Consider the following 25,593-nt stretch of genomic DNA (forward strand, 5'->3'; position numbering starts at 1 on the left):
AATTCCAACAGTAAACATTTTCCTGTGGGTTCTGGTTTCCAATACCTGTCTACTATTGGGAGTTAATACTTATTAACCTGTTCAACAATTACAGAAAAAACTTTATAAAGTTATGAAAAGTTTTGAATTTGAGGTATATAAAGAATATTCATTAAGAATAAGGTAGTCAAGATTTTCTTTTACTCAAAAAAAATCACTTCAAAGAGCTGACCTCCATGTACAAAAGACAAGATCAATCACATTTATCACTGGACACAAAGAATATTCCAAAGATCTTTAAAAATGGTAATTAATCTCAAAAAGGAAAATTAACTTTAACTTTTATAGTTCATTATCAAGACCATACTTGCTTAACAAGGTAATTATGCTATTGATACAAAACATACAATATTTACATTTAACTGTACAAAATAATTTAATGTTTACAAAAATATTAGAATGTTTAGAGTTGACTGACACAGTCTTAAGTAATCTCTTCTAGAGAAGTATATAGTAAGACCACTGATTTCCATTTCATTTCTTGTTTAATAAGTCAAAGAAAGGATGCTGCAAGGCTTCATCCAAGGTGATTCTTTTCACTGGGTCGTATTCTAACATTCTTCGTACCAGGTCAAACAGTTTCTCATGTTCTTCATCATGACAAAGCATAAATTCCTGGGGGAAAAAATGTCTGTTTAAAAAACAATTTAAAAATAACTTTTAAAAACATTTTTTTTAACCACCTCGGATCTTTTCTCTTTTACCTTTAATGGTTTGCAGCGTCTCCTGACATATCGGCCGGCGGAACTGTGTTCATCCCAGTCTAGCTGGTTATGGTGGAAATACTTGCGCTTTCTACAAGAAAAAGAAGTCTGGGTCGGTAAAAACAACAGAAGAGCCACACGTTTACCCTACCCCCACTGGACCAAATGGAAGCATGGGCAGCTCTGCAGACACACACACACATGCATACAATGTTTTCACATCTCAGCAGTTACGTATCAGGTACTTTAGGTTACATCTCCCTCACTCTTGCACGCTCTGAGGTTTTAGTGGCCCGCCTGAGTGGCTCGTAAATACCATGCATGGAACAGTGTCAGCCTCTGGACCCAGTCCCATGAGTTCAGATTGCACTAGATCTGGGATGGGGTGGTGAAGCTTTGTTTCCAAACCACTCTAGTATCTTGTCCAAAGGCAGACATCTAGCTAGCAGTGGTATGGAATACAAACAGATCGACAGGACTCCAAAATCAAGCTCTTATTACTACTCTCTGTATTATGTTTTTATCAAGTTAGGAAAACATTTACGCAAAAGTTAATCTGAGTGTAAAAACACCATACCTTTGTTTACTAAATCACAAGGTAAATACTGCATTACTTTTTAAAAATTTGACTTCATGAAAAAAAAATCTAAATCGAAGTCCTTGGGACAAGCAGTAACAACGAAGTTGGGTTTTCTGTAGTTTGAATACAGGGCCTTGCACGTACCTTGTTTTCTGAATCATGTGTGCCGGTATGGGTCCTAATATTCGTTCCATCATTGCCAGGTGCTCTTTACTATCATGAGTCTAAAATACATAAGAAAAACGAATTTAGCACTTTCCCTTGTGCTACAAGCACAATAAAGGAAAATACCAGAAAACAGCACTGACAACAAAGGGCTAGATTAGACAGCTGCATGGCTGATACTACACTCTACTTCAAAGACGGAACAATACTGAGTGAGCTGTATTCTCCGTGCAAACCAGTAAAATTGAAGTCTTTCTGAAATCCAACAGTAAGGTTCTGTATAGCAGAAGACATGGACTTTAATGCGAAAATGAACATTTTCCTTATTTATTCTCATTTCTTGCACCATTTGTTAAAGAATGACTAGGGAAAAGTACCAGAAAAATGGTCTCCTAACTTATTCAGCTGCTGACCCCAAACTGGCCTCCATTCACCAGTGAATAGCAACATGTTGACATCTACTATTCCCAGGCAATAAAAATACAGGGCCAGTAATTCTCAAAACAATCCTGAGCTCCGTATGTGGGAACGTGCATGTCCAAGAAGCTGAGATACTAGCTCATAAATGAGCAAAGGTGAGTTGTGGATCTAAGTAAAAACTCGTAAGTCACACAGGAGCAGAGCTCTGGCCCAAGTAGGGGAGAGACCCGCACACTTACAGCTGAGATAGTGAGCTCCCTGATCAGAGGCTGGCGGCTAACTTTTGTGAAGGTCCAAACAGTAAACATTTTAGGCCTACCTGGCCACAAATGGTCTCTGTCACATTCTTTTTTAGGAAGTCATCAGGCAGAACATCATTTGCCAACTCTCAAGTGTGAAGAGCAGAGGCTGTGTGCAATGCCTTTTAAAATCTATCAACTACTGTTCCTAGCACCTCGCTTCCAACATGTGAAGTCCCTAATTCATGATAGGAGGAGGTAATACTAGCTCCATTTCTATCTTTATGTTTTTAAAATACCACAAGTGAGTCTGAAAGATCATCCGGCATCTTGCTGTTTCTGTAGCTTGACAACTTAGATCTTACTCATCAGCCTGCTGAACTGTTCCTTTTTCCGAATCATAGATACCACCTCTGTATTTTCTGATATCCTTGTTTTTAACTGTTGTGGCTTGCTGAATCAAAGCAGCTCAATTTGATACAAGTTCAGTGTCATTTCCTTCAAGAATTAACTCATCTTTCTGGGCTTGAGAGATACTGAACAATCAACACCTGGCCTCATCCAAACCCTGCAGGCATATTTTTCACCCAAGAAATGTCAGATTTCAACAAGAAAACCATTCTCCTAAGTAACAACGTTGATGGGGAAATGAGCATACACACACCTCATCTTGTAATGGAAGCCCAGTCTAACACCCTTGCTCATGTTCTGTACAGGACTACAGACAGAAAAGAACTGGCTAAGGTTCACACTATTTCCCCATCATTTGTCAACCTGGAATCTTCTCCTTCTTTCCAAGGAGACGGAGTTCTACACTGATGTGACTGAAGTCCCTTTGCAGGGTTCCTCTGGGGCTCTTTACAATAGTGCATCCCTTCGGAGTGATGTGGACATTTTCTGGAATGTCAACTGTCTGACTGCTAATGGTCTTCCTTCTCGCAGTAGGTGCAGCTAAAAGCTAGCTCCACATTTTAAAAAAATTCCTTAGTTGAAGAGTATTTTGGAGGGTGGAACTTAAAACAGAAAACATGTCTCAAACAGTGTTAATAATCTGCACTTAAGACCTCAGAGTGATTTCCAATCACAAATCATGGGAAGCAACTTATTACAGGTGTCAGAAGGAAGAAGACATCACTCTGCTCAACTTTTCCTGGCCCTCAGCTTACCGCCACAAACCAGATATACCACCTCCAGGAACTGACTGGTCACCATGGTTCTAGATATCAAACTTGTCTATAAACTCAGGGTACTTTTAAGAGGATCTCTGTGGATTAGCAACAGGAGACAGCTGGTGACGGGCCCCACAAGCAGAAAACACATTCTACAAGAGCCAGCACCCAAGTGACTCTGAACTCCTCACACTCCCCCACCCCCGCACCCTGCATCGCCCCCGAAAGCAAGTCACCCTCAACAGTAGGAGCCAGAATGTGCCAAACTTGCACCCCCACCCTCCTCAAAAGAGATCACGACACTTTGAGCACATCACAGCCCTACTTCAAGTTCTCCAATGCTCGCACAACCTAAACCTTTTAGAAGATGGTTAGATTTCAGATGTAAGTAGAACTATAAGGGAAGAAAGTAGAGACTTAAATAAGGTTTCCTACTTTGTTCTGCCAAGTAAGGACTTTAATTTTAAAAACCAACTACCAACAACTATTATCATCATTCCATAAAAGGCACAATTTAGTACCAAAAACAAAAAACCTGGAGGAATAATCTCTAAATAAAGGCCAGAATGACAAACTTACAAAATCATTTCCACAGTGGGTTAACCTACATTCCGGAAAACACTAACTTCTAGGAAACAAGTTCCTTTCTATCCAAACAAGTCCATTAGTCAGTCCCTGCATCATTTCCCCATTTATGCGAGATATTCTGACAGCACTGTTTACAGTTCCCCGACTAGAGTATGTTTTTTTTTTTTTTTTTATTTATTTGACAGAGAGAGAGACAGGAAGAGCAGGAACACAAGCAGGGGGAGTGGGAGAGGGAGAAGCAGGCTTCCCGCTGAGCAGGGAGCCCGATGTGGGGCTCGATCCCAGGACCCCGGGACCATGACCTGAGCTGAAGGCAGACGCCTAACGTCTGAGCCACCCAGGCGCCCCCTTTTTTTTTTTTTTTTTTTTAAAGATTTTATTTATTTATTTGAGAGAGAAAGAAAGCATGAGGTGGGGAGGGTCAGAGGGAGAAGCAGACTCCTCGCTGAGCAAGGAGCCCGATGCGGAACTCGATCCCGGGACTCCAGGATCATGACCTGAGCCGAAGGCAGTCGCTTAACCAACTGAGCCACCCAGGCGCCCTAGAGTATGTTCTTTTATGCCTCTATACGTTAATGGGTACAATTTCTTCTTCCTGAGCTGGCTGCCACTCTCTCTAGTTTTCTGACAAACCCCTCATCTTCCTTCTAGCACTGGTCTAAACTCCTACACTTCCACAGTGGTGCCTTGTCAGAGGAATGTAACTGTCCATCTTTCCTGGGTTCCCATTACACTTTCTACATTGTTCCATGATAGCAAATACACCACATTGTATTGTAAGCTCTTCCACATCTCTTTTGCACGAATTCCTTGAGGACAGAGATGTTGTCTTTTCATCTTTATACACGTAAGAGCCTTGAAATGTGCCTAGGGGGTCACAGATGCTTAATATATAAGCATAAAATACCACTTATTGTTCCTGAATTGTTTTATAAAAAGGAATAAGTGACTTGTTCAAGGCCGTGCTGTCAACATAACCAGAACGGAGTTAAAACTGGCCACAGTTAACACTAATATAAACTTATGCAAGAGCTCAACAAAAAAATGGGAACACAATATGAACTGTGTGTTAAAAACTCCAATCACATGCAAAATGGACTATGACCATTCACCAAAAGTAGTTCACCCAATTCCAGTTTTAGAGAAGGATGACCATTTTCCATATGTAAGTTTTAACCTTAAGAAGAACAACACTACAGCAACTTGTCAATATGGAGGCCAAAATTTTCACATGTCTTTAATACTGAAAAAAAATTATGAAATGGTATTTACTAAATACATACCTGAAAGACTGTGAAACCAAGATAATATTCAATAAGAATGCAACCTATGCTCCAAACATCACAAGGCTGGGACCAACCTAAAGCTGTAAAAACAAAAACACACAACTTGGTTTTTTTGTTTGTTTTTAATTAATTTGAGAGAGAGAAAGAAAATAAGAAAGAAAGCACAAGTGAGGAGAGGGAGAGGGAAAAGCAGACTCCCCACTGAGCAGGGAGCCCGACGCGGGGCTCGATCCCAGGACTCTGGGATCACGACCTGAGCCGAAGGCAGATGCTTAACAGACTGAGCCACCCAGGCGCCCTAAATACACATTTTTTTTTTTTTTTTTATGTTAGTCACCACACAATACATCATTGGTTTTTGATGTGGTGATCCACGATCCATTGTTTTCGTATGACACCCAGTGCTACATGCAGTACGTGCCCTCCTTAATACCCGTCATCGGGCTAACCAATCCCCCCTCCCCTCTAAAACCCTGTTTGTTTCTCAGAGTCCACAGTCTCTCATGGTTCATCTCTCCCTCTGAATTCCCCCCCCTTCATTTTTCCCTTCCTTCTCCTAATGTCCTCCATGCTATTCCTTATGTTCCACAAATAAGTGAAACCATATGATAATTGACTTTCTCTGCTTGACTTATTTCACTTAGCATAATCTCCTCCAGTCCCAGCCATGTTGATGTAAAAGTTGGGTATTCATCCTTTCTGATGGCTGAGTAATATTCCATTGTACATATGGACCACATCTTCTTTATCCATTCATCTGTTGAAGGGCATCTCGGCTCTTTCCACAGTTTGGCTATTGCGGACATCGCTGCTATGAACATTGGGGTGCATATGGCCCTTCTTTTCACTACATCTGGGTCTTTGGGGTAAATACCCAGGAGTGCAATTGCTGGGTCATAGGGTAGCTCTATTTTTTAATTTCTGAGGCACCTCCACACTGTTTTCCAGAGTGGCTGGACGAGCTTGCATTCCCACCACCAGTGTCAGAGGTTCCCCTGTCTCCACAACCTCTCCAGCATTCACAAACACACACTTGTACATGCAACAATTTTTAATTGCCACTACAGTCTTCCCCATATGGGTGTTCTTTTCACCTCGCCCATTTGGGAGAACAGGACAGTAAACTCAGGGTTTACATCTTTAGTTTTATATAAAATGTTACTCAGTATGTTCTCATAATTCTCCATATCCTTACAACAAGTCAGTGCTTTAATCTGGGGATGGGGGCACTTTATGTAAAATAAGAGAGGGACTAGCAAATATTTCCCACATGTAACTACCAATTTGTACAAATACTCCATAGTCTCTGAACTGCATGCAATGGGGAGCATGGTTACACCCAGTTCATGGTTATTCCAGGAAAATTTATATTTTTATAGCAAATACAGGTTGACAATCATCCTCAAAATGTAATTACTAACCACTTATCAATTATTATCAGCGTAAAGCCTGAGTTTACTTCTTGCATTAAAAAAAAAATACTATAGTTTGGGCGCCTGGGTGGCTCAGTCGTTAAGCGTCTGCCTTCGGCTCAGGGCATGATCCCAGGGTCCTGGGATCGAGCCCCGCATCGGGCTCCCTGCTCCGAGGGAAGCCTGCTTCTCCCTCTCCCACTCCCCCTGCTTGTGTTCCCTCTCTTGCTGTGTCTCTCTCCATCAAATAAATAAAATCTTTAAAAAAATAAAAAAAAAATAAAATAAACAAATATAGTTTTACATAAATTACATTAAGGATTATAATGGTATTGTAAGCAGTTTCATTATAAGCAAAATTACAGAGCCATTTAAAGTTCACAGGGATCTACTTATTCTACTTATATATGTACTTTTCAGGCTGTCTGTACGTGGTATCACATATACTTTCCCCTTCACAATTCTCAATGGCAGTACTGTTCAGGAAAGAATAAAATACCTAGTCTTCTTAAGCCTGTACTTAATTGGAAAGGAGAAAAAGAGTAAACCATATAGATGTTTTCATCTTTTAAAGATCAAATAGTTAATAAAACAATAATATATAAATAAAACCTACTTTAAAAGACATTTCAATTACTTTCAGTAATGAAAAACACATTCGAAAAACTTGACTGTGATTTAGTCATTTTATTTACTTATTTTTTTTAATTTAGTCACTTTGGTTAATCCTCCCAGTGCCTATCATTTGAACAAATGGATAACTGAGCACAGAGTCTACCTATGGTGACGCATAAAAAAATCTGCAAATGATAGGTCTTGGACCCAAAATTAATGTTTTCTTCTCCAGCCACTCCCATCTCCCAAAGCAGCTTTTTTCCCAGGTGAGCATAACCTGCCACACACCTTTCTATAAACCATCCCATTCTCTTGGGCACCGACTCGGACTCTCTGGGATTCCCCACCGTTCACTTCTACCTACCTCTCTCAGCTTCATCTGTTTACTACCAGCACGCAAGACAGGAGACCAACTGCCCTCCTCAATGGCACCCCTGACTTCATCTTCCTCTTCAACCTAATTCTGCCTTAATCCTCAGGATTAATACTTCACAAAAACACAAAGGACCCTACTAATCTCCCAATCTCCTAATTTCTTTTCCTCAAGGGCAATAACCCCAAGTCTGGATTTACATCAACTATCTAGTCTGGCCATACTTGGAACTGTGTTACTGTCATTACTAAGAATTACTGTACTTTACCCAATCTAGGGAGGCCATTAACAGTAAGACACAGGACTATTTTATGTACCAATAACAAAGAAAAAAATGCCAGTTATTCTGTGTTGTGTTCCTCATGTTAAAATATGGGGGGAAATCTGCATTTTTTTTTTAAAGATTTTATTTATTCACTTGACAGAGAGAGACACAGTGAGAGAGGGAACACAAGCAGGGGGAGTGGGAGAGGGAGAAGCAGGCTTCCTGCCGAGCAGGGAGCCCGATGCGGGGCTTGATCCCAGGACCCTGGGATCATGCCCTGAGCCGAAGGCAGACGCCTAACAACTGAGCCACCCAGGCGCCCCGGGGAAATCTGCATCTTAAAATTGACAACACAGGAAGTTATGTCTTTTTAAGACCCGAAAATACTTCTCTGTCCACAGACTCTTTCCATACCCCTTTCTTTTGCCCTCATTGAAGCCTTTAGTCCTCAACCATGAATACACTTTCTAAACTACTGCAACACAACAGCTCCTTTCAGACCACACTAAGCAGGAATCCTATTATCATCCATTTCAAAGACAAGCTCGAAACCTTACTTTCCAGCACGGTGGCCACCGGCCACATGAGGCTATCCAACATTTAAATTAATATAAAACTTAAAATTCAGTGTCTCAGTCACACTACCAACACTGCAAGTACACAGTAGTCCACATGTGGTGAACGGCCACCATATTGGACACTGCAGATATACAACGAAAGTTTCCATGGAAACATGGAAAGTTCTATTGGTCAGCACTGCCTAATATTCTCAATTTCCTTATGCCTTTACCAATCCCCCAACTCTAGGTAAAAATCATGTTTTTCTAATCTTATTCTGAACTACCAACTCCTGTTGCGCAAAAAAAGGTGAAAAGGAGAAACTGACTCTATTAAAATGGTCTACTACTCAACCTCAGTTGGACCATACTTTTGGCTAATAAGCTTATTCCATGTAACCATCTACAAAGAGCACCTGGATCTGAACTTCCTTCCACTGTCTCCGAACCCCCAACCTCCTGACACTTCCCCACTTGATTACAAGATCTGGTCTTTCGGACATTTTTTTTTTTTTTTTTAAAGATTTTATTTATTCACAAGAGACAGACAGAGAGAGGCAGAGGGAGAAGCAGGCTCCCTGCTGAGCAGGGAGCCCGATGCGGGACTCGATCCCAGGACCCTGGGATCATGACCTGAGCCGAAGGCAGACGCTTAACCATCTGAGCCACCCAGGCGCCCTCTCGGACATTTTTGAGGCATAAGACACACACTCCCTTACTGAATTCCCTCTTATTTCAAAACTCTGTACCTTAAGTCATTTTCTTCTTTAATCTTTCTCTCATTTTCTTCTCGAAGAAGCTCTCCTTTTAGACTGGCCCCCCTCCTTCTTCTTGACCTCCATCTGCTCTTTACCTAGATGTCTGCCAACCAGACCTTTAGCATTTCTACAGCACCATGCTTTTGTGACGTGAAAATGGGTAGCCCCATCACTTCACATTGCTGTGACAGACTTTGTCAACAGAACCTGCCCTTTTATGATCTCGCAAAGTTAACTTGTTTAAAAAAATAACCACTTGGGGGCGCCTGGGTGGCTCAGTCAGTTAAGCGTCTGTCTCTCGATTTCAATTCAGGTCTTGATCTCAGGTATGTGAGTTCAAGCCCTGCACTGGGCTCCACGCTGGGCATGGAGCAAGCATACAAGCATACATAAATAAAATAAAAACTAAAAACAAAAACATGTGAAATGTCTTTACAGATGGTATCACATTTTTCCCATTCAGGAAAAGTTATTTTTAGCCATGTCCAGACAGTTTTTCTTAAGACAGGTAACATTTTCTGTACACTGCTAAGAAAATCATATCCAGCCCCCCCATCCCCTAATAAAAGATGTGGAGGAAAAAAATCTCTTTTTTAATTACAGTATCAGGAAGGGTGGTGTCTACTGACCCAGAATGACCTCTGGAGCTCTGTAATGCCGTGTAGATACCAAAGTACTATGATGTTCATCATCGTACGTTGCACTTCCAAAGTCAACAACTTTGATATCTGTGTTTTTCAGTGTGCGTTCATCACGTTTCTAGAAAAATACAGTTGAGTCAACACAAAGATCAGTAAAGAAATGAAATACTTTATAGCACTTCAAAAGGCTTGCTGCACATGAATTATCTTTCTGATGTTCAACATAACTCCATGAGAAAAGTAAAGAAGGATTATCCTTTTTAGGTTAAATATCAGGATATAACCAGCCTCAGAAGTGAAAATTCCTCATCCAAGATCACCAAGCTAAATTAATTTTAAAAACCACCACCAAATTATGTTGAGTGAAATAAGTCAAACAGAGAAAGACATGTATCATATGATCTCACTGATATGAGGAATTCTTAATCTCAGGAAACAAACTGAGGGTTGCTGGAGTGGGGGGTGGGGTGGGAAGGATGGGGTGACTGGGTGATAGACACTGGGGAGGGTATGTGCTCTGGTAAGCGCTGTGAATTGTGCAAGACTGTTGAATCTCAGATCTGTACCCCTGAAACAAATAATGCAATATATGTTAAGAAAAAAAAAAAAAACGAAGAAGAAGAAGGTAGCGGGAGGGGAAGAATGAAGCGGGGGAAATTGGAGGGGTAGACGAACCATGAGAGACGATGGACTCTGAAAAACAAACTGAGGGTTCTAGAGGGGAGGGGGGTGGGAGGATGGGTTAGCCTGGTGGTGGGTATTGAGGAGGGCACATTCTGCATGGAGCACTGGGTGTTATGCACAAACAATGAATCATGGAACACTTCATCTAAAACTAATGATGTAATGTATGGGGATTAACATAAGAATAAAAAAAAAAAAAGAAAAAAAGAGAGATCAGTGTTGCTATATGCAGCTGAGGCATAGACTTATTGACTACTTGGAAAATTCCGTGATGAAAAAACGCGAACATGTTCAAGAGTTCTATAAAGTGGTTGGTAATTAAAAAAAAAAAAAAAAAAAACCACCACCAAAATTAAGTCTGTAACTTACCATTTTAGAATTATATTTGACTACATAGTCAGACTTCACAAATAAAATATTTTCAGGCTTCAGATCTGTATGGGTTAATTTATTATGATGCAAAACTACAAGAGAACAAAAAGGCATTATTAGTTTCCTTTACATTATTTCATCTGTATTGGGGGACAGTGAGGATTAGCAGTGGGTACGGGAGTTTCATCTTTACCTAACGTGTACTTTTAGTAACAATGTTTTGACATGTTGCTTGTATAACGAACACTTTTAATTTTCTGGTGTTTAAAATTTATCAAGTATACTTACAATTTATAGACTGGCAGATCTGATACGCCATCTGCCTGATGTGGTCAATTTGAAATGGTAGAAAGCTATTTTCTTTAATGAAATCATAGGTACTAAGTCCCAGTAGTTCAAACACAATACAAACATGACCATGATGATCAAACCATTCTAGCATCTGGACACATCGGCTAAAACAGATCAAAATAAAAACAAGTCAGTTCACAGAATTCTGCTTATTTTAGGCAACACGATGGAGCACAGTTCAAGTTTATACTTACAAGACACTATTGGGATCAGTACTATTTAAATGCTCCAATACTTGGATTTCTGAACGAGCTGCTTCACGGTATCGACCTACATTTTTTACAATTTTCACTGCTACATGTATGCCATCCCTTAAAAACAAAATTAAGATGAAAAAGGTTTATGTACAGGAGAAGGCTGAATACATGTGTCCTCTAAAGCATAATCTTACTGAGTATTAATTACTCTTGTTATTTTTCTAAAGTAAGTCTAAAAAGACTTTTCAGGGCATCTTTTATCAGATTCCATATAACATCTTTTCAAAACATTCTGACAAAACACACTTTCTATAGAACGATTAATTCCCTTAATACTCACAAATATTAATGTTTCCAGAACTTTACAATTTACCTAGATTTTAAACAAAAGTTAAAAAAAAAAAAAAAAAAAGATAAAAATAAAACCTCAAATACAACATGCTACTGCTGAAAGCATATGCTCATTCACCGGGACAGACCACCCTATGCCAGAGGGCACACAGGTGTTAGTGAAGAAGACAAGGTTTGTCCCTCCGTTCCTCACGGTCTAATGGAAAAAAACAGAGACATGAACAACTTACAAGGTTAGAAGTGCTTCGTATGAGCTACTACACAGCAAAGAGATGGGAGAGCTTAACAATTAGGGGGGCAGGGAAGCTCAAACTTATTCAGAGAAGAGGTGACACATGACTGAGCCCTGAAAAACAGCTACCAGTCTGTAAGATTTGGGAGGAAAAGTGAACATGTTCAAACAAAGGAGACGCCACCAGTAGGTCATGAAGCCAAGAAAATGTTTAGCACATTCACTGATGCAAGTAGGTAAAACAGCTAGAGTAGGGCACAAGCTTTAGACTGGGGTATCTGGGTATCTGTAATACTTCCTAGAAAGTATCAAGCCACGAATGATCTAGAAGGAAATGGATTTCTAAATCTTCAAATTCTTTTTGTCTTCTTTTCTAAATCTGATCTTCCTAAAGACGAACCAGCATTCGAGCCTCCTTTTCTTTTTTACTGTGGTCCTTCCACTTTACATAAGAAAACTTCATACACCCCTAACTAGTATATTAAGATATGTGTGCCCTAGGGGGCGCCTGGGTGGCAGAGTCCATTCAGCAGCCAACTCATGATTTCTGCTCAGGTCATGATCTCAGGGTCATGAGAGCGAGCCCCACGTCCCGCTCGGTGCTCAGCGCCGAGAGTCTGCTTGAGATTCTCTCTCTCCCTCTGCCCCTTCCCTCACGCTCTCTCAAAATAAATTAGCCTTAAAAAAAATCGTTGAGGCAAACCAAGCTTTCTAGTGGCTGGATAGCAAACCTTTTTTCCAAGTCTGGTGGTTTCCAATTCACTGTTTTCAACAAAGCCCCAGTGAAATTGTGAGCTCATAAATCATTAAAAACTTATTTTGATGATAATCTCCCTATGACGCTTGGCATGTATCTCAAGACTTCTTCAAAGAGTCGCTATGAAACTACTGTGACAAAACTCCTTCTAGTCTCATCTACTGTATGACCAAGTTTTCTCAGTGCTCATTAGCTCTACAAATGAAAAATAAAACCGTTAGCTAAAACCACTAGAGTAATTATATTACAGTGAAGAATTGTACACTTTCAACTTACACGTTACATGTCATCTAAAAAAAAAGGAAGCCTCTAAAGTTAAGCACTTGAAGTATGTTTATGAATATGTGTACTCCTTTTTTAAAAGTCCAAACCAACCCAATAAAAGACACATTTCCAATTAACTTTTATACGCAGGTCCAATAAGTATCAAAATTTGCAATAGAATTGTACTCGATCAACTGAATACCATTAATTGGAATATCTCAAATAATCACTTTGGAATCTCAAGAAATTTTAAAGGATATTAACAGGACAACTGGTGAAGTCTGAGTAAGATCTGAGCTGGCAAAATTTGAAAATATAACACACGTGTGTATATAGAGAATGATAAAGAAAATGTAAAATGCTAACACGTGGAAAATCTGGGAAAAGGATATATAGGATTTTTCAGCTATTCTAGAAACTTTTCTAGAAGTCTGAAAGTATTTCAATATACTTCAAAATTTCACTTAACATTCACATTTTTGTTACAGAAAAAGACAGGGTGATAATAAGATACTTAGAATAATATACTTTATGGAAAATGGAATGAAAATAACCAAGAATAAAACATGTTTAAGCATTCAAGAAGAGTTGATTCATGGATAACATTAGGTTTATTAAGTTGCTACAGTATTTACATTCCCTCAAATATATTTAAAGAGAGAAGTTTAAAAATATATTGTTTAGGGCGCCTGGGTGGCTCAGTTGGTTAAGCGACTGCCTTCGGCTCAGGTCATGATCCTGGAGTCCCGGGATCGAGTCCCGCATCGGGCTCCCTGCTCAGCAGGGAGCCTGCTTCTCCCTCTGACCCTCCTCCCTCTCATGCTCTCTCTTTCATTCTCTCTCTCTCAAATAAATAAATAAAATCTTTAAAAAAAAAAAAAAAATATATATATATATATAGTTATATAAGGTGAAAATCACATCCTTCCCAACTATTTTATGATGAAAAATTTTAGATATCAATTTAGAGATGTGCAGTTGAACTAAACTGTTTTAAAGAGGTTCATTTACAAAAAAGTTTGCAATTTACAGAACAGAGATCCTGGAGGAAAATGTTAAAATGAGACACAGAGCACCAAATCACAAAGGGTTTCATATAACTCATTAAAGAATCTGGACTTTATTCTGCAGACTTTAAATAATAGAATTTCTTTATACTTAAGAAGCTAACTCTAATACACAAATTTGGGAATAAAGGTTTTTGTTCTGTTTTTGTTTCTTTGCCATACAAACTTTGATTTCATCAAGTCTGAAGAAACAATGTATAGGATCTGCATGACACAGAGCACAACTGTGATAAAATGTAATTCTTCTAATACTATCTAGTACTTAATAGCAGACTTCCAGTTGTAATTATGAATCATTCCAAAATAAAGCTGGAAGGTTCCAAAATCTTATATATTTTTTTAAGATTTTTTTTTAATTTATGGGGGGGGGCGAAGGTCATACGCATGAGTGGGGGAGGGGCAGAGGGCAAGCAGACTCCCCACTGAGCCTCCCTAATGGGGACTTGATCCCAGGACCATGAGATCATCAACCTGAGCCAAAGGCAGATGCTTAACCAACTGAGCCACCCAGGAGCCCCTAAAAGGTTCCAAAACCTTTTAAATGGAAGATGTTCCCTTCCACTCCCTTAACAACACTCCAGGGCAGACTGCTTTTTGCTAGGCCATTTCTTCCACTGTGCAATCTTCAGATCGAGAATACATGTTTTTGACCGAGATTAGACAAGCTTTATTGTCTCTGCTATTCAAAACTAAAGCAAAGCACTCTAAATCTCACATAAGGGTCAAGGCCTAAATTCTAGGAAACCCCTTCTTTTGAAGACCCACTTTAATTTCAACAAACACCAACTGATGGAATTTGTCAGGTTTCTTTTTTTAACATTTTATTTTTAAGTAATCTCTACACCTGCCCTGGGGCTCAAATTCACAACCCAAAGATCAAGAGTTGCACGCTCCACCGACTGAGCCAGCCAGGCACCCCTGAATTTGTCAGCATTCTTGATCAAAATCCACATTCTTGGTAAATAACCAGACACAGTTCAAGAAATTTTGGATATTTACACCACCCAGGAAAACACGTGGCTCCTACTTAAAACACCATTTCATCTAAATGATGGATCCTTCCCCCCAAGAAATATCAGAATGTTCAAAAAAGAAAAAAAACTTACATGCCATGATCAATGCACTCTACAACTTTGCCAAAGGCCCCTTCACCCAAAGTGTCCACGATTTCATCTAAAGTAAGGGAGGAGAAAGAGGAGTAAGTACCTGAGTACCAATTATCTAGTTATTCAAACAATGAATACTTAAGTGTGGAATATTTTCAAATGATCTCTACCAAAGCATAACTAAGGTTCCAGCACTCAAATTATTTTATTTTCAGCTGCTACAAAAACAATTAGATAGAGCTATCTTTCTTGCTCTAATCTCAAATTCCATTGATTATTTTGGAACTTTAGAGTAGAAATATTTAAATTCTATAGAAAAGAAGAAATACAAAAGAACAACAAACAAACCCACAAAAAAACAAAACAAAAAAGCAATGAAGAGTTCTTTAGCCCCCCGCTGACAAACTATTCTTAAAAAGATTATTCTGTCTGCAAAGTTAAAAAAGTGTTGAAAAATATTCTATACATCTTGCTCTTAGAACGTCTCCACTTTGACAGATCAGGTGACCCTCCTCATCATCCTCTATACTCCTGGATCTTTTCCTTCGGTGGCTCTTCTGGAACGGCAAGTGGGCAGCACCAAGATCGTCCAGCCAATCAATATATCAGAGTGAATTCAGGGCAGAATACGCAATTCATTCAGCGGGGAGATATTCAGGCATTCAGATAAGCACCAGGCCACGAACAGTTGGCAGGAGCAATTTCAAATTCAGTCCCCAGAAATTCACAGGGCACAGTTTATGTTACAGAAGAAAAACATGGCAAGGAACAGATTTTCAGATAAGATACTTAAAGTGGCAATAGAAAAAAACAACACAATTGTCTCTTTAAAATACTGATTTAATTGAAGTCTGAAATTTAAAGAATGCAATGTCATGATCTACTAATCTCTTGCTATAAAATAGCATATGCTGTGAACTGAAATGTCTAGTTTGTCAGGAAAAGGTTTTAAAATGTCAAGACTAGTTGAAATTGCTTATTTAGCAATATTTTAAAGTATACATTATTAAAGTAAAAGGGGAAATAAAAGCTAGTTAATTTCAGTGTTCAATCTAATCAAAGCTAGTTCTACTGAAGAAAACTTGGGGAAGAAAACAATTTATTCAAAGTTTACTGATTAAACAGGTGAAGATGTCTGAGTGTAAAAAAAGGCACGCTTTTGGCTAATGCATTTTCCATTCAGCACCCATTTCAGAATTTTGATGGAACTAGCTACGGACAATGACGCACTGTGCTCTGGGACTTCCCTAGGTAGAGACTGTCAACAATTAAGTATCCACCAGTGCAACATTCTAGATTTGTTTCCAACTATCAGGAAAAGGGCTTCTTTTAAAGTGTGTTAAAAAAAAAAAAAAAAAAGTTTAAGATGAAAGAAAAGATGGGTGCTTCATCTTTTCATAAAATTATATTACAAAACTTAAAAATATTTTTAATATTAAAGTCAAGAACTCATGATCTGGACTGCAGAAAATGAGTAAACGTGGGCAAATGAAGGCTACCTAATAAATACAGATTAGCTATGAGAATCTGGATGTTTAAGGACTCAAGTAATATAAACAATTATAATATATCCAAATAATATATGTATACATAAACTTTTTCAAACTTACTGGCTCCTTAAGAGCTTTTACACACAAATAAGCATCCACCCAAGATAAAAACAAAATCAATCATACCGAACGTGACTGATGACTTGAACAGTGTCTATTACGCTTCCTTTTAGGACTGCTTCTCCTGCTTCGGACCGAAGATTTACTGCAGTGGACTCGATAACCGCTTTCAACGTCTCTGTGATAATGTCTAGGAACATAGCCTTCACAGTAGTCATTTCTGTATTCATCAACGTATCTCCGGTCCCGATAATCTCTCTCATTCAAGGACCTTGCTTCTAAATAATGACTGTGAACACAGTAAAGGATTTCAAATCATTCTCTTCGTTCTGCAGCAGTGTGGCTCAAACAGAACAATCTCTCAGCAATTCCTGGTTTAACAGCTAACTCAATAAAAGAAAAAACCTCAAATTGATGGATTAGAATTTATACTTATCTCATAAACTTAAGACATAATCTTGCTTTAACCAACAAGCGAGTTCACACTCTCCATCAGATAGACTATCAAACACCTCACATCAAGGAACAAAGCTTGAGTCAATTATGTTATGTTCAGGGTTTACTTAAGTGTCCCTTTACCTTTCAGAGAAAGTTAAAACCAAAAATTCACAAAACTGCTCTTCTGAAATTTATCAGTCTTAGGATACATGCATCTGTAACTAAGCTTGCCTGCTTTCCTCACAGAGCCACACACAATCAGAGGCAGGCCAAACAGGATTCCTTTCTCTTTTAATGTAAGAGAATTTTAGTTCTCTCCGGCACACACAGAATTCTTTCATGAAAGGTATACTGGAGCTAGAAGGAATCTTAATTGCATTCCAGCCCTTTCATTTTACACATCACTAAATTAAGATCCCTAAGAAGGAAAAGGATTTGCCATGGTTGTAGAGCATATTCTAACTCCTATCATACGGGCCCATTCTACTACACGTATCACCCATCCCATCTCCTCTCCTCTTCGTATTCCCAGCTTCCTGGTTTTCCTTTTTGAGAAATAGACAACACAGCTTTTGAAGGTTGCCTCATGTGCCAAAGACATTAAAATATATTCCCCACAAATGAGAAAAGGATCTTGTAATTGCTTGCCTAGGATTACAAAACACCCACCCGCACCACCCTATTTCCCTTTGTGTTCTGATTTCCTGTCATTCCTACTTGCAAAATACTCAAAAATTCTACATGGGAAACCTTACCATCTAGTGCCATAGTGCTTAACTTCTGAATCTACAGATCCCTTCAAAAATCTGATGAAAGCTATGGACCCTCTCCCCTAAGAAATGCACAAATGCACAAACAAAACTCGGCAAGGAATTGCATAGAGGTCCCGGACCCCAGGAAGTCAACAGATCCAAGTTAAGTAGCCTAGATCTGATGGAAAGAAAAGGACATAGATTCAATTGGCCCAGTTTCCCGTCCCCCTCTCTACCTGGGATGGTGTCCTCTTCAACAGAGTGCGAAGCTTCAAGAGGGATGCACATGGAGCACTGAGGGAGAGAGGGGACACCTGCCCAGTCAGACAAATCAGCTACAAGAATCCTGACAAGCAATGGAGTGACAGATGTTGACTAGCTGCCCTCACCAACCTCATTCTTTGCCCAGAATATGCTGTTGTTCTTTTTCCCAGTGGGCTGGTGTAGGCAGAGATACAGGGAAAGCATCTCTAAGCTCCTACTCAACAGGGCTGGCATCAAATCCAGGCTAGGGAAATGCAGAACCCCCTTTACGCCCTTTCCCCAGGTTTAATCTTAGGTTCTAACCACTGGAGAAACGACTCAGGATATTAGGGTAAGAATGTGGGTCTGGGTCAGGGATCTGATCACTTGGCTTCGAACTGTCAGCCACAAATCTACATCAGGCTAGAAATCACCTCACTCTTAAGGGTATCCTTTGTAATTCTGTAGGGCATCCTTTCCATTAAAGTCCAAAACCTATCAGAAAAAAACTAATACTAATAATCTTTAGCTGGAATAGTGCATAAAATTAGAGCTGCAGATAATCCATAAACGATCTACAGACTAACAAACATGAGGTGAAGTAAAGCCATGAGGATAAACTAGAAAGATGAGGGACCTCTTCAATCTGTAACCACCAAGACTTAGAGGTTATATAAACAAAGTCTACAGAATTATAAAGGCTATGTATGGACAGAGTGGACAAGATGAAGAGACTGATTTAAGTTCTAAAAATATTCACTGAATGTCCAGTGAATATTTCACTGTGGTCCTTCAAAATAGCCAAGAATAATGAGGCTACGGGCATTCGTTTTTATTTCCACACAGGTCCTGTGGAAGATAAAAAAAAAAAATAGATATAAGGCAAAATCCTTGCCAACAAATGAACAATCTGAGATTACGAACATAAAAACAAAACTCAACAATGCAGGAAATGTTGAAAGGTTGCATGAGTGCTAGGATCATTGGGGGGGGGGGGGGGGGGGCTCAAACTGTTTAAAATGGTCAGGGAAGACTCCAGAAAAAAGCAGAGTTGCATCTTAAAGGGAAGTCAAGATTTCGATACAGTAGAAAGCAGAAGAAATGCCAGGGCAGAAGAATGGCATTATTACCATCTCACATTAACAGATCACAACAGTGTTCTGGGAGATGGCCTGTCTACGTATTACCCAGGAAACAGTATGTAGACAATTACAGCAAGACCAATTTTCCACATAGGGGAACGAACAGAGGCAAATAAATAAGCAGGGAACAGATCATGCAAATCTTGCATGCCAGGCTGAAGAGTTTAAGATAGCGTTTCTCAAAGGGTGGTCTGTTTATCAATAGTATCAAAATATGGAATTATTAAAAATGAAGATCCCTGGGCCCCAGGTCAGACTGACTGAATCTACATCTGGTAATATGCATTTTACACATACCTCTGAGGAGATTCTGTTCACACTCAAATTTGAGAATCACTGGTTTAAGACTTGATACTCTAGGTTACATAAGACACTTAAGAACTTTTACCACAATACATAAAAGCACTGTTTACAGCCACATCAGTCTTCCTGATATACTGTACAGAACTAATTAAGCCTGTAGCAAGGGAGACCAATTCACAGGCTACTGCCAAAAGACAAATCAGAAAGACACTTTGCAATACGTATGAAAAAAGGTTAAAAAAAACTGATATACAGTAAAAGCTCTTCTAAATCAGTAAAATACTCTGCAAGAGAAAAAATATGTATTGGACAAACTCACTAAAACCTTAAAAATTCGAATTAAAACCACTATTCTTGGCATTTCAAAATGTCAAGACTGGTAGAGCATGAAAGAACATGTTGTAGAATCTGGTACAAACTTTCTAGAAAAAAACATGAATATGTAGCAAGAGGTTTATAAGAGTTCACACCCTTTAACTTAAAAACGTCCCTTCTTAGAACCTATTTTCAGGAAATAGAAACAAAGACTCGTAAAGAACGATTTTTTAAGAATAGTTAGAAATAATGGGGGACTAGCAACCTACCAAGGTTACCTTCTTTACAGTTTACTGCAGTTCTCTTTTCAATAATTTTATAAAAAATACTACTGTAAAGTTTTGTTTTATTTATTTATTTATTTGACAGAGAGAGAGAGAGAGCGCGCGAGCACAAGCAGGGGGAGCAGCAGAGGGAGAAGCAGGTTCCCCGCCGAGCAGGGAGCCCGATGCGGGGCTCGATCCCAGGACCCTGGGACCACGACCAGAGCCGAAGGCAGACGCTTAACCGAATGAGCCACCCAGGCACCCCTATTGTAAAGTTTTTTAATCTTCAAAAAAGGCTATTAGAATATTCCAGATTATGGAGAGCAATTACCAGAAGACACCCCTGGTGCCACTGTCAAAGCAGCAGCTGCTGGCCGGCTGGTTAACTGGACTGACACAGTATCATGTTTATGTAGTTAACTGTGAACAAGAAAACTATTCATCACTCAAACCTTCCTTCCTACATATACAATGAATAACAAGCTTACCGATTATTAGTACTATGATGTTAAACCTCACAGGGCATTTTGTATTTGTTAATAGAAGGGAACAGACGTTTTTCTACAGTGCATTAATTAGCTCAGGTCACTGTCATCCTGGCGCAAACCCTCCCTCTTCCCCATATGACAGTATGTGATGAAGAAAGATTAGTCTGCAGTGACTATCCACAAGCTCACTGTTCCGCAGAACAAGTCTGTTTTAGCATGGAGAAGGAAAAAAATTACATACTCTTTTTTAAAGTAACCCCAGCTGGCTAATTTAGAAAGCAATCTGGCAAATAGTCTCAATGGAACATCTGTACAAAACAAGGAGAAAACACAGAACCAACAAAACAAATGAGAAAGGGAAGTTAATGGAAGACAGACCGAAAGAAATGCTACTCACCTAGCCTTTCTTTAATCCTTTAGGAACTTTAAAATTCCTTTAATTCTATGTAAATGTATTACCTCCAAATTTTACACAGTAAGAGTATAATTAAACAGGACACGTGCTACTGAACAATTTTTATTGAGGCCCTTTCCTAAATTACTGGTTCTTACAATAACCAAGCTTCTAAAAGTCCTACACACCTCCACTGGCCTTATCCACAAATATAACCTACAGAATACAGTGTAAGTGACTAATCCCCCCATGCACTTTACCATTCCCAAGTAGCACATGCTGGTTTTCTCATCTGGATTAACTCTCCCTACCCCCTCATCATCTCTCATTCGTGGAACCCTAAATGAGCACCCCAAAATACACATCTCCTCCTACATACAAGTTAAAGGCACTCACTAGACATCCTGTCACCACTCTGACTAAACTCTTTGTGTCTCACCGCCCTGACTACACTGCTGGCAGCTGGGACTCAACTGTCTCCCACCAGGCCCAGCCAGACATCAACAAGAGTGTGAACTGTTTTAGTCACAGCTGTAGTCTCAGCACCTGTACGGAATTTAGCCTATAACAGGAATCCAACAAACGTTTTCTGAGTATCTCCTGACTGAATTATAAAACAATCTGACAGAATAAAGCTACATAAGCTAATGAGAAATCATTAAAACGCCTAGTGTTAAAACGTGACTAATTCAAAAGTAATTTACCAATCAGATTCTTTAAACTGGTGATGTGCTTTACAATGTCTGTTCTCTTGCGTACTACTGTGGGACCTCCTCTTCCGTTTGTGACTTCCACTGTAGCTTTCATGGCCCCAGCTTTCTCTGCTATCCCAATCAGGGCAGTGGGTTCTTTTGGAATGCCGCATCTGTTAATGGAAAGGAAAAGTGAGCTGTGGAGACGATAGATGGCTATGTTTAGTAAATAAAATACTACACAGCATTTAAATATAAACACTCAGCACATGGGCTCCTACAGGTTCTAACATCTTTGTAGGTGGTATTTCCCAAGCCATGGGGCACCATTCCATGGTATGTCAGATGACTGTAAATGGCATACAGATCTAGTACCAAATGATGCAAGACACTGTGAGACCTTAATAATACACTTTCTTTCAATTCTTCTAAAGAAATGCTCAAGTTTGGTGTTTATCTTCAACTAACCCTTGCTAACTGCCATTGTAAACATAGTCAAAGAGCTAGGATTTAGACTTAGAACCTCCAGTAGACAATATCCAGCTAGAAATTAATAATTTGAGTGGTTTTAATTCATTTTTATTACTTTTAAGATTTTATTTTTAAGTAATCCCCATACCCAACGCAGGGCTTAAACTCACAACCCAAGATCAGGAGTCACATGCTCCACCAACTGAGCCAGCCAGGTGTCTCTTACCTTCTTTTTATAGTAAATGATCTCCTGATTAAGTTATTAATATGATTTCTTTAAAACAAAACATTAACTTTTATGGACTATTTTGTTGTTTTTTTTTTTAAGATTTTTGTTATTTATTTGACAGAGAGAGAGCACAGGCAGGGGGACCGGCAGGCAGAGGGAGAGGGAGAAGCAGGCTCCCCACAGAGCAAGGCGCGGGGAGCCCGATGCAGGATTCCATCCCAGGACCCTGGGATCATGACCTGAGCCGAAGGCAGACGCTTAACCAACTGAGCCACCCAGGGGCCTTATGAACTATTTTAAAGAAATATCCTAAGTGTCATACAGCTTTGGCAAAATTCTGTAATACAGGCAACTGAATCAGGGAAACACTTAGGGACACTAAATACAGGGGATGATGTTTTAAAGGTAAAGAAGCTTCTTTAAAAAAAAAAAAACCACTAAAGAGAGTTCCCTTTTCTAATCTCAGATTGACTCCAAGCTTTGGGGAAAAAAGTAGGACATGAGTAAAACACAGTATTCAAACAGAGAAACTGAAAAGCAAAACAAAGATTTTTTTTTTAATAAACTCATTTTCTCTATTCAACAAGTTTATTTTCAGATCATCTTGCAATTAGTCTTAAAATGAAAACATAATTGTTGTAGATCTGGGGTGACTGAAGAAACCAACCTACAAGGATGCACATGGTCAGTGAAATCAGATGAGGGTAATGACCATTCCCTGATTTCCTGCTTCCCTCTACAACCTCTAATGCAAAGGTTCCTTCCAGGCTCGGGATAGGTGCTCTAACAATGTAATCACTATCTGCTGCTCCCCATCTTACTTCTTTTACAAAGCAGTTAAGTTTTTAACAGTGATATCCAAACTGCTCAAAGGGTGAGTTTTGCAACTCAAGAGCTGAAAAAAAGGTAAAATGGAGCAAATTCAGCTTAGTTTACTGCCTTTAGCTTGCCCAAATGACTTTGTAACAAATTCAAGTAAAAATTTAAATAAATGATTTCAAATGCATTAAAAGACTTGAAATGAGGCAGCTGCAATTCTCCTGGGAGGTACTCCCTAAGAAAATATTTGTATCATGCCTTTTGCTTAAAAAGAGAAGAGAAGGCATTGGTCAGGTAAATCAAAAATTCTAAAATGTGTTAGGATTCTCATTGGGAATGATTTAAGTGAGCATTCCAGTTTGATACAGAGTCACCTCAAAATGGGAAACTGAAATGAATGACACTACAAATTAACTTGAGGCAAGGCCAACAGAAAAGCCATCTAAAGAAATTTGTATTTCTAGTGGAATTCTTCCAAACCTTCCTTTAATCACCCCGCCTGTCTTTTAACCACAGTAGTAACTCTTTAAAATAGCTTGGTTAAGCATTCTTAAATCACAGCCAGCAAAATTACAACACCTGATGACTGAGGATTATCATCATGATTATCCATTATGAATGCAGTTTTTGCAAAACTATCTGCTTTAGCTTTGTGGGGTGTTTTTTGTTTGTTTGTTTGTTTTTGCCCCTTCTGTCAGTCTGCCAAAACCAGCTCACCTCTAACAAGGCAGAATACTCAAATCACCAAAATTATCAATACTCAAAACATTAAAATAAGAACGAGCACCCTGGGAAGGCCAAAGATTTTTTTTCATTTCTCTAGTTAAGTTCACTTTGAATTTAATTCAGCTGTCGTGAACTTTCCCCCCTACTAATGTTCAGAAATATTGTCTCAGGAGGCAGAGAGAATCCCAGACCTGCATGTTAAAGGTCCTTCACATTCACACAAAAGAAAAAACCACTTAGAATTATTACACTACCTTCAATCAATGAACAGTCTTACATGGGAGAATCCCCGCATATCTTTCACTGAAAACATCGGACACAACGGATCCGCCTTAGAAATCTGATTCTCTTACTGCCCTTTCATACCCAATTTCATGCTGTGGACATGACTTTATTTATTTATTTATTTTTTAGATTTTATTTATTTATTTGACAGAGAGAGAGAGAGTGAAAGCAGGAACACAAGCAGGGGGAGTGGGAGAAGAAGCAGGCTTCCCGCTAAGCAGGGAGCCCGATGCGGGGCTAGATCCCAGGACCCTGGGATCATGACCCGAGCCGAAGGCAGACGCTTAACGACTGAGCCACCCAGGCGCCCCTGTGGACATGACTTTAAAAAAACATCGGAAGAGGCTGAAGGTATGATTAGATGGCCCAGAAGGACTGCACCTAATGGGTAACGGGAGCCTGGAGGAGCGTGTGTACGGAGCACAATCACAGCAGGACAGCTACAAAACAAGACAGAGCGGGGCGGGTCAGCGTGCAAGGCCACCTAGTAACGAAGGACAGCCTGATGCCCAAGCATCGGGAATGCAGATCAGCGCAGCAGCCGTGCGCTCCGCTTCAGGGGGCGAGAAGGGCGCTGCACCAGGCTCGAAGCCCTCCACGGTTCCCCCTCTCCCGAGCACGGGCTCGGTTCCACCACCCGGACCGGCGGAGTCGCAGTTCCTCCGACGCGCACTCGGTCCCCACACCCTCCGCCCCGCCCCGGGCACCTGGCCAGGGCCTTCGGCGCCCTCGCAGCCAGGTCCAGAGGTTTTGACTGGAAAACCCCGGAACGCTACCACGGGGCAGAGACCAGGCACCGGGAGGAGAACTTGACCTCCGACTACAGCAGCCCCCAGGGCAGCTCTCGAAGGGTCTTCCCGACACGTCCTCGCTCTCGCCGGCGGCAGGGGCCAGGGCTCCCGGAGCCCCGACGCGAGGGCCAGACCATCAGAGACGAGTCCGCGGCAGAACCGCGGCCCCGCCGCCCCGGGACTTCAAATCTAGCAGGGCACCTGAGCAACTCGGGGTTCAAAGGCCACCAGCGGGGCTGTGCTCCGAAGAAACCCCGATCGCCAAGGCCCCGAACTGGGTCATTTCTCCGACACCTGGCTTCAAGACTTAAGAGACTGGAAACGGCCCAGCCCAGTCCACCCAAAACCTCACCTCCGCAAAAGCAAAAGGCCCTCCGGCCGGGAAACGTCGCCAAACCGCCGTCTTCCCTCTCCAGCCGCTGCGACAAACACCCCAC

The 25,593-nt window shown here is 40.2% G+C and overlaps 1 protein-coding gene across 2 annotated transcripts; it reads right to left on the reverse strand.

Moving 5' to 3' along the window:
- Positions 1-25,593, reverse strand: CLK4 (CDC like kinase 4). 2 transcript variants are annotated; one of them, XM_021690964.1, is made up of 13 exons: positions 25,509-25,593; positions 21,848-22,008; positions 16,869-17,091; positions 15,659-15,749; positions 15,193-15,259; positions 11,413-11,529; positions 11,156-11,322; positions 10,865-10,959; positions 9,800-9,929; positions 5,188-5,270; positions 1,468-1,547; positions 744-834; positions 1-654 (listed from the first exon to the last, which is right to left on the reverse strand). In XM_021690964.1, exons 2-13 carry the CDS (start codon positions 22,006-22,008, stop codon positions 514-516), a joined length of 1,446 nt encoding a protein of 481 aa, XP_021546639.1. In that variant the 5' UTR covers positions 25,509-25,593; the 3' UTR covers positions 1-513. The 2 variants fall into 2 exon arrangements, with proteins under 2 accessions (XP_021546639.1, XP_044773115.1); XM_044917180.1 differs by lacking the exons at positions 15,659-15,749; positions 21,848-22,008; positions 25,509-25,593 and having other exon boundaries at positions 16,869-16,937.

Source organism: Neomonachus schauinslandi, chromosome 7 (genome assembly GCF_002201575.2).
Source record: "Neomonachus schauinslandi chromosome 7, ASM220157v2, whole genome shotgun sequence".
NCBI lineage: Eukaryota > Metazoa > Chordata > Mammalia > Carnivora > Phocidae > Neomonachus > Neomonachus schauinslandi.

Coding starts and splice junctions, on each gene's coding strand:
- CLK4 (XM_021690964.1), bottom strand. CDS start 22,008: ATGCGGCATTCCAAAAGAACCCACTGCCCTGATTGGGATAGCAGAGAA. Junction 835..1,467: donor CACATGATTCAGAAAACAAG/GTACGTGCAAGG, acceptor TTTTTCTTGTAG/AAAGCGCAAGTATTTCCACC. Junction 655..743: donor GACGCTGCAAACCATTAAAG/GTAAAAGAGAAA, acceptor TTTTTCCCCCAG/GAATTTATGCTTTGTCATGA.